The sequence below is a fragment of the Protopterus annectens genome, chromosome 8.part0 (assembly GCF_019279795.1).
Source record: "Protopterus annectens isolate FY-2018-M chromosome 8.part0, PAN1.0, whole genome shotgun sequence".
NCBI lineage: Eukaryota > Metazoa > Chordata > Ceratodontiformes > Protopteridae > Protopterus > Protopterus annectens.
Window position 1 is genome coordinate 1,746,763,661 of NC_056741.1, and position 13,844 is coordinate 1,746,777,504.

Here is a 13,844-nt window from a genome sequence, read left to right on the forward strand (position 1 = left end):
TTTGCTTTCCCCTAGACAATTACAATGTTGATTAGAAGAATATATGGGGATCAGAGGCACAACTTAAAGTGGGTGAGGTCCTCTCTGATAATTTCTGCTTGAGTAGAGGAACCAGGCAGGGTTGTCCATTTTCCCCTTTGTTGTTCCCCTTTGTTGTTTGCATTATATTTAGAACCATTGTCAAAGAAAATAAGGGACTCAGAAATTCAAGGATATAATTGGTATGGTAGTCAGGAAAAGATGACTCTATTTGCAGATGACATTATTTTATACATGACAAAACCAGAAAGGGACATTACAGTGTTGTGGAACATTTTAAGACAGTGTCAAATCTTCTCATGATACAAAATTAATGAAGCTAAAATAAAGACAATAGCAGTAAATTATGTACCCACACACAAATTGGCCCAACAATATCCATATTTATAGGGAAATGATAAAATGATGTATTTAGGAGTATGGATTAGAAATGACTCTATTGTGGCCTCTAAGGATATATGGGAAGAGATTAAACAGAAGATAATACAAGCATTGAGAAACTGTAAGCTTTGTTATATGGATATGGATACTAAGATACAAGCTATTAAAATGTTTTTAGTCCCTTAAGTCTTATACACAGGTCAACCAGAAAAGAAGCCATGGATAGCAATTAGAAAGAGCTGAAGGATTTTATGTGGGAAGGGAAGACAGCAAGAATCAAGTGGAATAAACTGATTCTTCCAATAAAACAAGACAGACTAGGATTACCCAATTTCAGGCGGTATTTTAGAGAAACACAGTTAAGGCGCTTATACATAGCACAAGCAGAAAACTATAATTCAAAGTGGAAAGGAATGATACTGATACAGGGAGGAAGCTCAAAAAATAAGGAGAGATTGGGATTTTGGATGCAGACTCTTAAGGAGAACAACAAAAATCATAGAGTATTATATTCATAAGATAGCAGGGAGTATTCTAAGAACCAAACCAGCGCAAGAATGGAGAAAAGAGAGTTTGTCGACAGGGATGACTCTGGTCAGTAATACAGATAATAGGCAAGAGGAGGCTGGAATTTATTGGAGAAAGCTGGCAAAGGATTCAAGGTATTGGGACCAAATAACTAGAAAGGGAAAGGTAATGGAATGGGAAGAGGCCAAGAATTTATTTGGACTGCAGGTTAGAGATTGCCTTCCCTACCAAGTATTGACATCAGAGTATAAGCAAAGAGAAAGAAATAGGGGACTCCTGAATGAAAGAGCAGCACTGGTAGAGTTTTCAATCTAGAACATACTGTAAGCTGCCATTAAAAAGAGAATGATTAGTAAAGCATATAAAATATGGCATGATAATTATAAGACTCAATCACGGGAGCTTAGAAAAAATTGGGTAGAGAGATTGGATAAGCAACTGACAAAGAGACAATGGGGGATATATGTATATCTCCCCAAATATGCAACAAAGTCTAGAAGATTTAGGATCTTTGCCTGGAAATGTTTACATGGGGATTTTTATACCCCAAGTAGACTCCAAAGAATTTTTCCTCAGTTGGATAGCAAATGTTGGAGGTGTAATGGGCAAGAAAGAGGTGTCAGGGACATATTTTTTGGGAGTGTAATGAGCTGGTGGACTTTAGGGCTTCCCTGCAGACCACTCTGTCAACGATGTTGGGTGAGAAGATTGGATTGACTGGGGAGATGTTTGATACAGAATCAGAATAGCCTAGACATAGTAAAGCCTTACTGAGTCTAATTATGGTAGCTGCCAAAAAAAGCAGCTGCTAGAAAATGGAAATCAAAGTCTAGACCAACCTTTCCAGAAATAGTGAATACAGTAAAAGAGATAATACACCTGGAATTGGGATCTTCGGAAAAGGGAAGGAGCAATGAGCTATATAATGCTTAACTGACAATGAGAGGATAGATTATAAGTGATGTACAGTATAATGTTTGCAACTACAATTGTTTCACTGGTGTCTGTGATGTATACTGTTTGCAGCTAAAGTGGTGTTATTTTGTTTGTTTTTCATTTATATAAATGTAAGACTGCCTACGTCATATGTAAAAAAATAGTAAAGATGTTTGTTGGAACAAAAAATTGAATGTAAAAAAAAAGTATGTTTTTGTAGGGGGCAAGCCCTCCTGCACCCCCACATCCCCTGTAAATTATATAAACCAACTCCGAGATTGTACTTCAATGGGGAAAAGTGTATATTCCCCGATCCTCACTCTATATTGTGAGCTACAAAGAAATCCTTTAATGGAAAATTTGTAGTGCAATCTCAGAGCTGGTATATATAATTTGCAGGGGGTTTGGCGGGTACAGTTCCCCACATGGGGGGTGCAGGAGGGAAAACATAGAGAGTTTTTTGGTTACATTCGTGTTTTTGGAAACTCAAAGATATGGTCTCAACCATATGAATTTTGAGTTCCTGAAAACTCGATAATATGACATAAACCTGTTTTTTTTCACATTTGATCTATTTACCTGCTATGAGCATGCTCCTCCATGCTCACCACCTTTAATATCCGGTCTTTTTTTTCCTCTTTTCACTAGGTACTTAGGGTTGGAAAAAGTGTTTGCAGCAAGGATTCATAGTTTGGGCAGTATAATAACAATAAAACCTGTTATTTTCATAATAAATGTCATCCATAACACTACAAAACAAGAGGAATTCAAGTACAGGGAAGAAGCTGCTTTGAAGTGTGACACCCCCCCCCCATTAGTCAAGGAAAAGTTACATACCAGCATTCATTACTGCTCCAAATATTTTAGGTAATTGTAGTATCTGTTGTTTTTGTTTCCTATTTTACAGAGCTGGAGTATTAAGAACATTTCCACAGCCAAGACTGCATGTACAGAGGGCATACATTGCTTAACATTTGCAACATTTCTCCTCTAACAAAAAATCTGCCCAAAAAAATAATGCAGAGCTATTTATCTCCTACAAAAAATTAAATGATCCCAAACTCATTTGTTAAATTGTTCTCTATATCCCCCAAGAAACAATATATCCACCATTGAAAACATCCTTTACTGGATATCACACCATATTACCAATGAAACAGGCATCATCAACAGGAGTCCTTTCACTTCTAGCTATCCTTCCTTTAGCATCAACCTTCATGGCTTCAAGCAGCGTATTACTTCTCCTACTCCCTATACCAAATCTCTGGACACTAGTCCCATTCTTCACTGGATTCTTATCTCTAATCATTGCAACTATCCTGCATCAGGAACCCTTCCTGTATCCCCTAGTGACCACTGTCCTACATATGCTGTCAGATGTACAGTATTACAATTCCAAACAGCAAACATACAGAAATACTTGTAATCTCCCATAATTTAACCCTAAACCATGTTTAGCTCCTATGACCTTAGTTAACTGGATTATTCTAAAAGCCTTGCCTCTGGAATAGTCAGTAGAAAGGTTCATTCCAACTTTTTTAAGCATCCTAAACACCCTTGTCCCACTACATAGCAAGAGAGGAAAAAAATCTAACTTTGCCCCTTCACTTACTAATCAGAGTAGAGGTCTTATGGAAAACAGAGACAAGACATGGAAAGAGTGGCAGAAACTTTTAAAACTCTGCATAACTTAGTGCTTTAAATAACTTTGTAATCTTACCAAAAACAAATCAAATTAATAAGAAATGATATTAGACTGATCTACAAAACAATACCCATAATCCCCCAAAATTATGGTCATCCACCGAACACGTTTTATACACATGAAGTAACTATGTCCTTAAGTCTTGTCCCAATAATTCCCCCTTGGAAACAGTTAACAAGTTTGACTTCTACTTCATTGACAGCATAGCTGCCCTAATCAGTGAATCCTTTCCTGACTCCTCTGACACTATCTACCTCTCTCTACTAATACCCATAACCTCACTCTAAAACCAGTTGCTAACTATATCCCTAAATGTGAACAAGTACCTTTTCATTCCTTATACCACCTTACTCTCCATTCTTTACACACTTCCTTACTGCTATCAAATTCTCTTCCCTGACTTTCTTTGTAAACATACCATAAGCCTTTTTTTTCCTCACTTCATACTGAAATTCCTGTTTGTATTACACTAACTTGCCTTTAATTTCTCTATAAATTGTCTAAAAATTCTCTAAATATTAATTTGTCATATAACCTGTATCAATTCTTAACCAATGATTTTTATAGTATATCTAATTTGTTATAATTATTTAAACTGTGCATGTTTTTGTTTTATTTTTGAAGATTCAAAATTATTGTTCTTAAAATGTTTTGTAATAATTTGGAGCTTTGATCGCCGGGCCTCTGCTGAAAATGGGCTTCTATCCAGTCAAACTTTCCCAGTAATCAATTGTTAATAAATAAATAAAAACCTGCTCACCCTCTGCAAATAACCGTTCTACAGAATGCTTTCCAGTCTACCGCCTTATAAATAAGTCAATACGGGAGTCATCTGGAAAAAGCCCATATCATCCCTCTCTAGAAGGATGGCAAGTCTACCTAAATATCTAATTTCTGGCCTTTGTCATCTTATCCCCCTCTCAACATATTGAAAAAATGTGTTTATAAACAACTACTCCATCCAGATTTTTATAAAACCTTTAACTTGAAATTATCATCTAACCTGTTAAAAGTCTTTAATTATATTAAAATAAAGGGTACAACAGATCTATATTGGAATACTTCCAAAACTATACTTATCCCAAAAAACAATTTAGACAAAACTGATCCAAACAACTGCAGATCCATAGCATTGATCAATGTTGAGATAAAATGCTTTTCCTCTCTCCTTGCTGAAAGACTCAAGAAGGTATTGTCCTTCATAATCTCCCTATAATAGGGTGGTTTTATGTGAAACAGACATACACGGGATAATACACTAATGTTAGATTCCATGATACATCTCACAGGAATCCAATGTATGCTTTAACCTTAGACGCTAGCAAAGCTTTTGACAAGGTTAATTGGGAATTTCTATTTCTATCCATTTCCCATTTTAACATTACAAATGATTTTTCTGATATGATCAAAATTCTCTATAAAAGCTATCAAACTTACCTCCATATCAACAAAAGAATAACTAATCCAATTAGAATTTCTAATGGTACTAGGCAAGGTTGCCCGCTATCCACGCTCCTGTTCAACTTATTCATAGAACAATTCTTCCTTCATATCTCGCATAAAACCTTCCACTCAGTACCTAAAATCCTAAACACAAAAGTAATGTCAGCATTCGCTGATGACCCTAACATCTATTTTGAACATCCCAATACCGACTTAAGCAAAATAACCAAGGTTATAGGCATTTTCTTGAAAGTATCAGACTACAAAGTAAACTAAAATAAGTCACATGTTTTTCCCATTAACCCAAACAAACACACTATAATTATTTTCCAGACTCCCCATTCCATACAGTTTATTCTTTTAAATACCTGGGTATATGCTTTGATCATAATCAGGCTTCCATGTTGCAGAATAAATTACAAAAGGCATAGTCGATGATCATACAAGATCTTTATAGATGGCAACGGCTGAAGCTGTCTATATTATCCAAAGCATTAAAATGAAATGTCCTACCAAAGCTGCTGTATTACTTCAATGCTTCAAATCTTATCATGCCTAAAAGTTTATTTCATAAAATTAATAAGACGCTTGCCAAATTTATATGGTTTTCCAAAGCAGTAAGGATAAATTACTCAAAACTGGCATATCCCAAAGAAAAAGGAGGACTTGGCTTACCTGATCTACATCTTTACTACAAAATTGTATGTGCCAGATAAAAAATAATCTCAAACTATCACCCTAGCATTGACAGGCAGTCCCCTGTTTGGGTAAGAATTTGGTACCAACATGTGATTAGAAATAATATCAACCCAAAAGCCCTTCCTTTCATAAATCAAGTTGGACTCAAGAATATTAATCTAAACAAAATCCTGAAATATAAAATCAAAATAACTCAGGAGCTGATGAAATCTATAAAATTGGATAAAGTATTTCACCTCCTTCAACCAACTCATCTCAATCCAAATATCAAAATTAACAATAAACTGATTAATCTTTTAGATTACCCCCTCATAAAGGATTGCTCTGTATGGGATATTCTTAAACATAAGGACAAAAATCTTCAAGATCTATGACTAACACTGAAAGTAAATAATAAATATACCATGATCTTACGTCAACTAAGGGAAATCATATCCACTCTAACTAAAGGGTCTATATTAGATCAACGAATGATTAAATGTTCGAATCTGTAAAGGTCGACCTTTACAGATTGAACAGTTAATCATTCGACAATCTTCAAAAATAGTAAAAAAAGTAACAAAATGAAAAACCAAAGGGTGTAAGCAGGGGGGCAAGCCCCCTGCACCCCCACACACCCCCTACTTAAATATACCAACTCCAAGATCGGGCTAGAGTGTAGGGAAGGGGAAATTTCTCAGTTTCTGCACTGTAGTGCACTGATGTGCGATCTCGGAGTTGGTACATTTAAGTAGCAGGGGTGTGGGGGGTGCAGGGGGGCTTGCTAAAACCCTTTACTTTTTTTTTTTGTTTAATGTTTTTTTTTACATCTTCGAACATTTAAATGTTCGATCTCTAAAGGTCGACCTTTAGAGATTTGAACATTTAATAGTTTGTTGATGTAATATAGACCCTAACTAAAGATATACCTATTGGTGAACAGGATATCAACATACTAACTGAAGTTATGTCAACATTATCTAGTAAGGAGAAAATGCTTTCAGATTCTTATAATCTGATAAATCATATTAGACATAGCTCAGTATGCCTGTTTTCCAATTACTAGGATCAACAAGGTGTCACATTCACTGAGGATCAAAAACTCAAGGCATTCAAAATTACTATGGAACTTTGCATCCCTAAACAATACACAACTGAAATAGCGCCAAATACAAAACTATTGGGGAATACAATAAATGACAACCTCAAATATGACCTCCACATACACAGCAATGTAAAAAAACTCACAAAAATAGGAAAGCTATATAGAGCCAGAAATCTGTTGCTGCATCTACCAGTCCCTCTTGACACATCATACCTACTCCCCTCTCTATTATATACTTCTCCTATCTTGACTAACCTGCAGACCCCCATTAAATCTAAACTAGAAAGGTGTTACAACAAGGTAGCTAGATTTTGCAGCTCAGTATTCACCGAATGCATTACTGTTCTGTACTAAAAACTCTTAACTGGTTAGAATTATCCAACCAACTAAATTATAACCAACTCAACCTGACACACAGTTATATGTATTTCCACTTTCCACCCAGCTATAAGTGAAATTCTCCACCACCACCTCCAAAGTTGCCACCTTTGATCTTCTGACAAAAATCTGCTTGACATCTACAGACTGCAAAGACTGTACTCACACTGTATAGCAAAAGTATGGAATGTGATTCCTCCACCAATCTGGGCAATACATAACATTCATTATGAGTCCTGGCTTTGCACATGCTGCACTCCTGGCTAAAATTTCAGCTCCTTCTCCTCTACTACCTATATACATCTTCTCTCGCCTTTTCCTTATTTCCCTTACTGTTATTTCCCTTACTTATAATCTTACTTTTAGTCATTATTTTCCTGTCTTCCATATCTCCCTCACTTATTACCCCTAATGAATAAATTATCTCCCTCTCCCCTGCTTTCGTCTCCTTCTCCTTCTCCTTATCCGCTGAGTTTTTCCTCTCTGGCATGCTTCAGTGCTGCATCTTTATTTATTTATTTATTTACATTTGTTTAACAGGAAAATCTGACTGGACACAGGTCCTTTTTCAGCGGAGGCCTGGGGAGAAAAGGTCCACATTAAGTACAGACTTAGTAAGAAAAATACTAATATAAATTCAAGTGTACAGTCAGCAAAAAGCCAGAACATAAAATACGAATAACATAGTTACATGTGGGCATGGTGTAGAGAATTATACATGCATAGGAGCACTGTATAAATCTGAGATGGCACTTATTAAAAATTAGTGCAAATAGTAACAAACACAGCAATAATATAGTAGTAAGCTTGTTGGACATAATAAAATGGCTGTAAACAGAGAGAGATATAAAGCAATGTTTGGTGAGATGTAGATTAGGTGGGAGTAATTAAGAAGTACGAGAGGAAACAGAGAAGTAGTATAGGTGGAATAGATAGTAGGTAGATGCATTAGTATTGAGATGAAGTGAGGTATTAAAGGAAGCTAAAAAGGATTGCCAGTGCCAGCTGATGAGGATAGAAGTGAACCCTGCAGGGTGGCTGAGTGGCTGGGGGGGTAGAGAAAGGGGTCTCTAGTCTGGATTGGTGCATGGGTATAACCAGTGTTTTTTTAGGTGATATTTTTAGTATGGTTTTGAAGTTATTGTGTGATGGTATAGAGGTTATTGGGGGGGGGGGGTGTTCCATAACTTGGATGTTATGCAGAAAAAAAGTGTTTCGCCAGCTCTGGTTACTTGGAGTTGATTTTTGCTACTGGAGCGAAGTGGTCTGGAGGTTAGAGTAGATTTTGGAGGGATGGAACTTTGAGAGGATTGTTTACTAATTAGTGAGCAAGACAGAGTTGATTCAGGTAAAGAAGTTGAGGGAGTTCAATCCAGTCAAGTTCAGTAAGTGAGATACACTGGTGACTGCGATAGGAAGCCTCGGTTGCAAACTTGGTGATTTTGTTGTAACAAGACTTGAGCTTATTTAGGTCGGTTTATCTTAGGTTGGTAAATATAGGAGAGGCGTAGAGTAAGGTGGAGATAAGGTGGGAATTGGCAAGTGAAATTCTGGCTGTTTTGGTGAGGAATTGCTTATTTCTATTCAAAGCCCCTATTTTTTTGTGAACTTCTTTATGGTTAGAGAAATGTGAATGTTGAATATGAGACAGTTGTCAATCTCAAAACTCAGTAGTTTTGTATGTTCTGTTGAGGAGATGATGGTATTGGCATTGGCTGTAATATTAAAGTGGGAGTTTGAAGATGAGGAGTTTAGTTTTATTTGGTTTGAGTATTAACTGGGCTTTAGACAGCCATGTTTCTACAGAGGTGAAGGCTTCCTATGCGATCTTATGAAGCTTGGGTAGGGTTTGGGCTGAGCAGATGATGGTGGAGTCATCTGCATACTGTATGAGAGAGGCATGTTTGGGGGTAGTGAATAGATTGTTGGTGAAGAGTAAGAAAAGTAGGGGTCCAATGATGGATCCTTGGGGAACACCAAGCGAGAGAGGAAGTTGAGGAGATATGTTATTATGCTGCACAACAGACTGACGGCAGCCAGTGAGGTAGCTGTGAAACCAGTCAGTAGCTGATTGGGAGAAGGATAGGTTAGTGAGAACAGAGATAAGATGTTTGTGTGACACCATGTCAAAAGCCTTAGATAGGTCTAGGAAATTTGCAGAGTAGAACAAGCCACTGTTTTTATGTTGAAGGATAGTGTTAGTGAAGGAGAGTAAAGCGGTTGTAGAGCTGTGGTGTGGCCTAAAGCCATGTTGCGTGTTAGATAGGAGGTTTTTAGTTAGGAGGTAATCTAAGACTTGACAATGAATGCATTTCTCGAGTATCCTGGAAAGTGGAGAGAGAATGGCTGTGGGCCGGTAATTGGATAGTTCTGTGGAGGGGGGTGCCCCTCTAATTATCCATGTTTAACTTAAAGGTGGCAAGGGTACCCCTCTGTTTTCCCTGTAGTAGATGTTTGTCCTAGAAGTGGGGGATACACTGGGATCTGAATTTATTATGCCAATATGTCTTATTCATCTGCTGATGAAAGTTTAGTTCCTTTCACAGAGTATTTGCAGTACCATTTGTTTTGCAAAAGAAAGACAGTAGAAATCTTTCATGGCTCAAGAAGCTAGACATAGATTTTCATGGAGGAGTCTTTAAAAGACTGACTACAGGGAGAGGGCTGCCAGTCTGTCTTGGGAATTAAGATTTTTGTGGCCACTGATCTTTTGAGTTTGAAATCCATGATATCTCTTAAGGTGAGTGATATGCCTAGAAAGTTGCATGCCAAATGGTGCATTGTATTCGACAATAGGTCTGATGATTTATGAGTAAAGGGGAATCAAGATTGCTTTGGATTTAAAAGAGATGCCTTTGGAAATTAGATGAGCCCAAAAGAATGCTTTCCAAATACCTTCAGAGACATAATGGTCAAATACATATTTATCAAAAATGAATCACTGTGGCAAGAACTAATAAGCACACTTTGGAGATTCAGCAGGCTGTCAATATTATGATGTAAACACACCGTAACACAAAGAATGGTAAATCCAACAGCTGAATAAATAACCAACTTAAAAGCTGAGCTATTTAAAACTTAAACCTTAATACACATCCAGACACAATCAACTAAGCTCTTTCATCCCATATGTATCAGAGACTTCTTCAGAGTTTACAAAAAATTCCACCAATCAGACAACTGAATCAGATATTAATTAATTGAAAACATATTTAAACCAGATTTAAAGTGCAAACCCAATTAAAACACTTCTAAAATGTTGAGAAATATAAAAATGTTACAACATCACTATGTAATCCTTACTGCTCCTGAAAATTTACTTGGGCGACACAGTGATGCAGCGGTCGCATTGTCGCCTCACAGCAAGAGGTTCTCCAGTTCAATTCTCAGCTGGGGTGCCTTCTGTGTAGAGTCTGCATTTCCTCCTTGCCTGTCTATCTGTATATCTGTCTATACACACACATATATGTGTGTGTGTGTGTGTGTATACACACACACACACACACACACACACACACACACACACACACACACACACACACACACACACACACACACACACATAAATAAATAAATTAAAAATCTAAACCACTGAATAATATTGTACCAGAGATAATAAAATATAATATATAATATATGGGAATTAATTTTTTAATTTAACTTATTCGCCATAATATTCAATACACTCACCCTGGACACTGAATCATTAAGCTATGGGGGCTGACAGGCATTAAATCTCACTTGCCAAATCAATTCCTTTAATTCAAGTGTATTTTCTGGGTCACCTCCTCTTGAAGACACCACAACTGTATCAATCACAATAAAATCTACATTTCTTGAAATCCATGATGAATATCAGGCTCAGGATTTTATGAAAAAAATTATGGTATTAATATAGTATTCCACAGTATGTTCTATACAGATATGTAATGTTTATAGTTTCATTACATATTTTAGTTAACTTAATGTTCTTTAATGTACATTTTCAGATAGTGGTACTGATAGCATTGTTTTTCTTATGACTGGTCCCAGTAGTGAGAATTTTTACTACTTTATTTTACTTTATTTCATTTTATTTTTGAGAAATTTTAATAGATTTTGTTTATATGTATATAGTTGTTTTGTGGGGGGTAACATATATTCTTCGTGCAGTGTATATATTTGTTTCACTTTTTTATGAATGTGATTACGTTACACTGATGGATGATAGAGAGTAGTGATAAATAATACAAATTTCCTGCATCCTTTTTAAGTAAACATTTCTTACATACCTACTTATCATTTACCAGCATCATTTGATCTAGATTGTTACAGTGTGGAACTGCTACTGGTTTCCATAACTGAAGACATAGTGTGTAAGATTTTCTAAGAGTAGAAGGATGACCACTTGAATGTAAATGCAATGTTATTAGGGGGGCATGTAACAATAGTTAAGTAGTGACAATGTAAAATGAAACTCACTACCTGTTGCAATCATTATTATTTCATTTTTAGGTATTTTTCATTCAAATGAAGAATTGAATTATCAAGCCGAGAACATTATAAAAAACCTCCAGCCTGACGTGATAGAAGATTATAGCACTGAATACATAAACTATTGGAAGGACGCAATACCAGCTTTAAAAGCAAATGCCTGTGAAAGCTTCACAGTTGTAATAAATGACATCTACCATGCTTTAATGGCAGAGAAACCAAATTATGAATATTTTCCTGGGAAAGGTGCTTTTCATGGTAAATTCATTTATCACTATTGTCCTGGTTGGGTTTTCAATCTGCTGAATCCATTTAAACCAAAAAATCTACCACTTCCTGCAGCAATCAAGAAGAATTTGACAGATAGCCGTCAATGCAACTCATGAACCTGAAGAAGTGTTACTTTCAAAAAGCCACAGAAATGAGTTCTCCACTTCACTCATTTAGCTCTGTATATTCCTATCATTCTAGTATTTTAACTGTTGTTTGCTATTATTAAGACATCATCACACCTTTGGGCCAAGGATCTGAAAATTATTTTTTTTTCCTTAGTAGTATGCTTCTGAAAATTTAAAAATCAGAACCTATAATATTATAGTTCCACATTTTTGCTGATAGTTTTATCTTTTCTAGCTATTTCAGCAAGAACTGCAAGCTAATCTATATTACCCTTTCAATGCAAATCCTTCATACCCCCCCCCTTACATCTGTTTAATGTGGACATTAAGAACATTTCACTCTGTCAGCTGACTAGTGCAAGGCATTATATGCCTATTCACATATTATCATTCTCATCATAAGTGACCACCTGTCATTAGGTGCACACGAATATTGGATTCTGCTATCATCCTCCTTTGAGAAGAATAATTTTATAGTTCTACTTAATCTTAAACAAGTGTTACTGTTACAGAAGGTGAGGAAAGCCATTAAGTTATGAGTATATTTCCATTTTTTAAAATTTACTATAAATGTCTTTACGTGGATTTTAGCATGTCATCTAAGTTAAAGCTATGCTGTCTTATTTGTTTAGAATAGACTATATTCAAATACCTGTATCTTTTTTCATTTTATTTGTTACATAGGTAGCTACTGTGCACAAGAGCTTCTTTTCACCCTTATCTAGGAGCAATGGCTAAGTAACCTGCTCGCAGTCAGACAGAAAATAAGCAATCCTAAGACTACAGAATGAAGCTTGGGAGAAGCTTGTAGCCTTAATTGTCTAAACCAATATTGAACTAGTAATGCAACAATGTTGTTGTTGTTTGTCTTTCAGCTTTTTCTGGTTAGGGGTCACCACAGCGGAACTCCGGTCCGCTAATGATTGGCAGTAGATTTTCACGAAAGCCAAGGTGCCAGCTCGGCATTCAACCTTCAACAAAGGCACTCCCATTTACACATGTCTTTCGAAGGCCCACCCAACCAAGGGGAGGACATGCAGACTCCACACAGAAGGCACTCCCTGCACTCCAGCCGAGAATCGAATGGGAGAACCTCTTGCTGTGAGGCAACAATGCTACCGGTGCACCACCGCGTTGTGATTTTTATTGTACTTATTTATTTTTTTTTTTACTTAGATAAGAGTACAATAAAAAGCACAAAAAGAAGTAAATAATAGTCCGCGCATATGGTGCTTTGCTTACTCACAAATGTCTCCAATCTGACAATTTAAGAACTAAAAAAAAGAATAAGTCAGGCATAACTTAAGTTCATATTTGTCTTCATAGAGACTGTTGAGCATAGAAAAGTATTCCAGGCATATTATTCCACCAGTTATGCATGTTATCATCCATTTGCACTCATCCCTTACAAGGCCCGTAACAGACTATATTGCTAACTTCAGTCTGCAGCTGTCTAAAATTGTTGATCCAACTTGAAAAGCCCTAATGTTTCTTCATTAAGGTAATCTAGAGACAGTATTCCATGAACTATGCAGAATATCTTCAAGTTCTATCTCTTTCTTTTCCATATCACAGAGGTCGCTATGGTATGACCTCTACTTACTCTGTAGAGTTTCAAATGGCCCAGGAACACTTGGCCTTTTAAGCATTCACAAAACATTTAATACCACAAACACTAAATATAATCTTCTACTATGACAAAAGTGGAATCTGCTGGCAGGACAGTACATCTTTCAAAGAATTCATATCTCCAGAGCAGGCTTTCCTTTTACATTAAACA

The 13,844-nt window shown here is 36.4% G+C and overlaps 1 protein-coding gene across 1 annotated transcript in view; it reads left to right on the plus strand.

The window, feature by feature from the left end:
* LOC122808554 (estradiol 17-beta-dehydrogenase 2-like) overlaps positions 1–13,018 on the plus strand; it is a 1,381,410-nt gene extending 1,368,392 nt beyond the window's left edge. Inside the window, exon 5 of the mRNA XM_044079509.1 lies at positions 11,688–13,018. Within this exon, the coding sequence (XP_043935444.1) occupies positions 11,688–12,052 (365 nt within the window). The 3' untranslated portion in view covers positions 12,053–13,018. The remainder of the gene's footprint in view (positions 1–11,687) is intronic.
* The last annotated feature ends 826 nt before the right edge of the window (positions 13,019–13,844 follow it).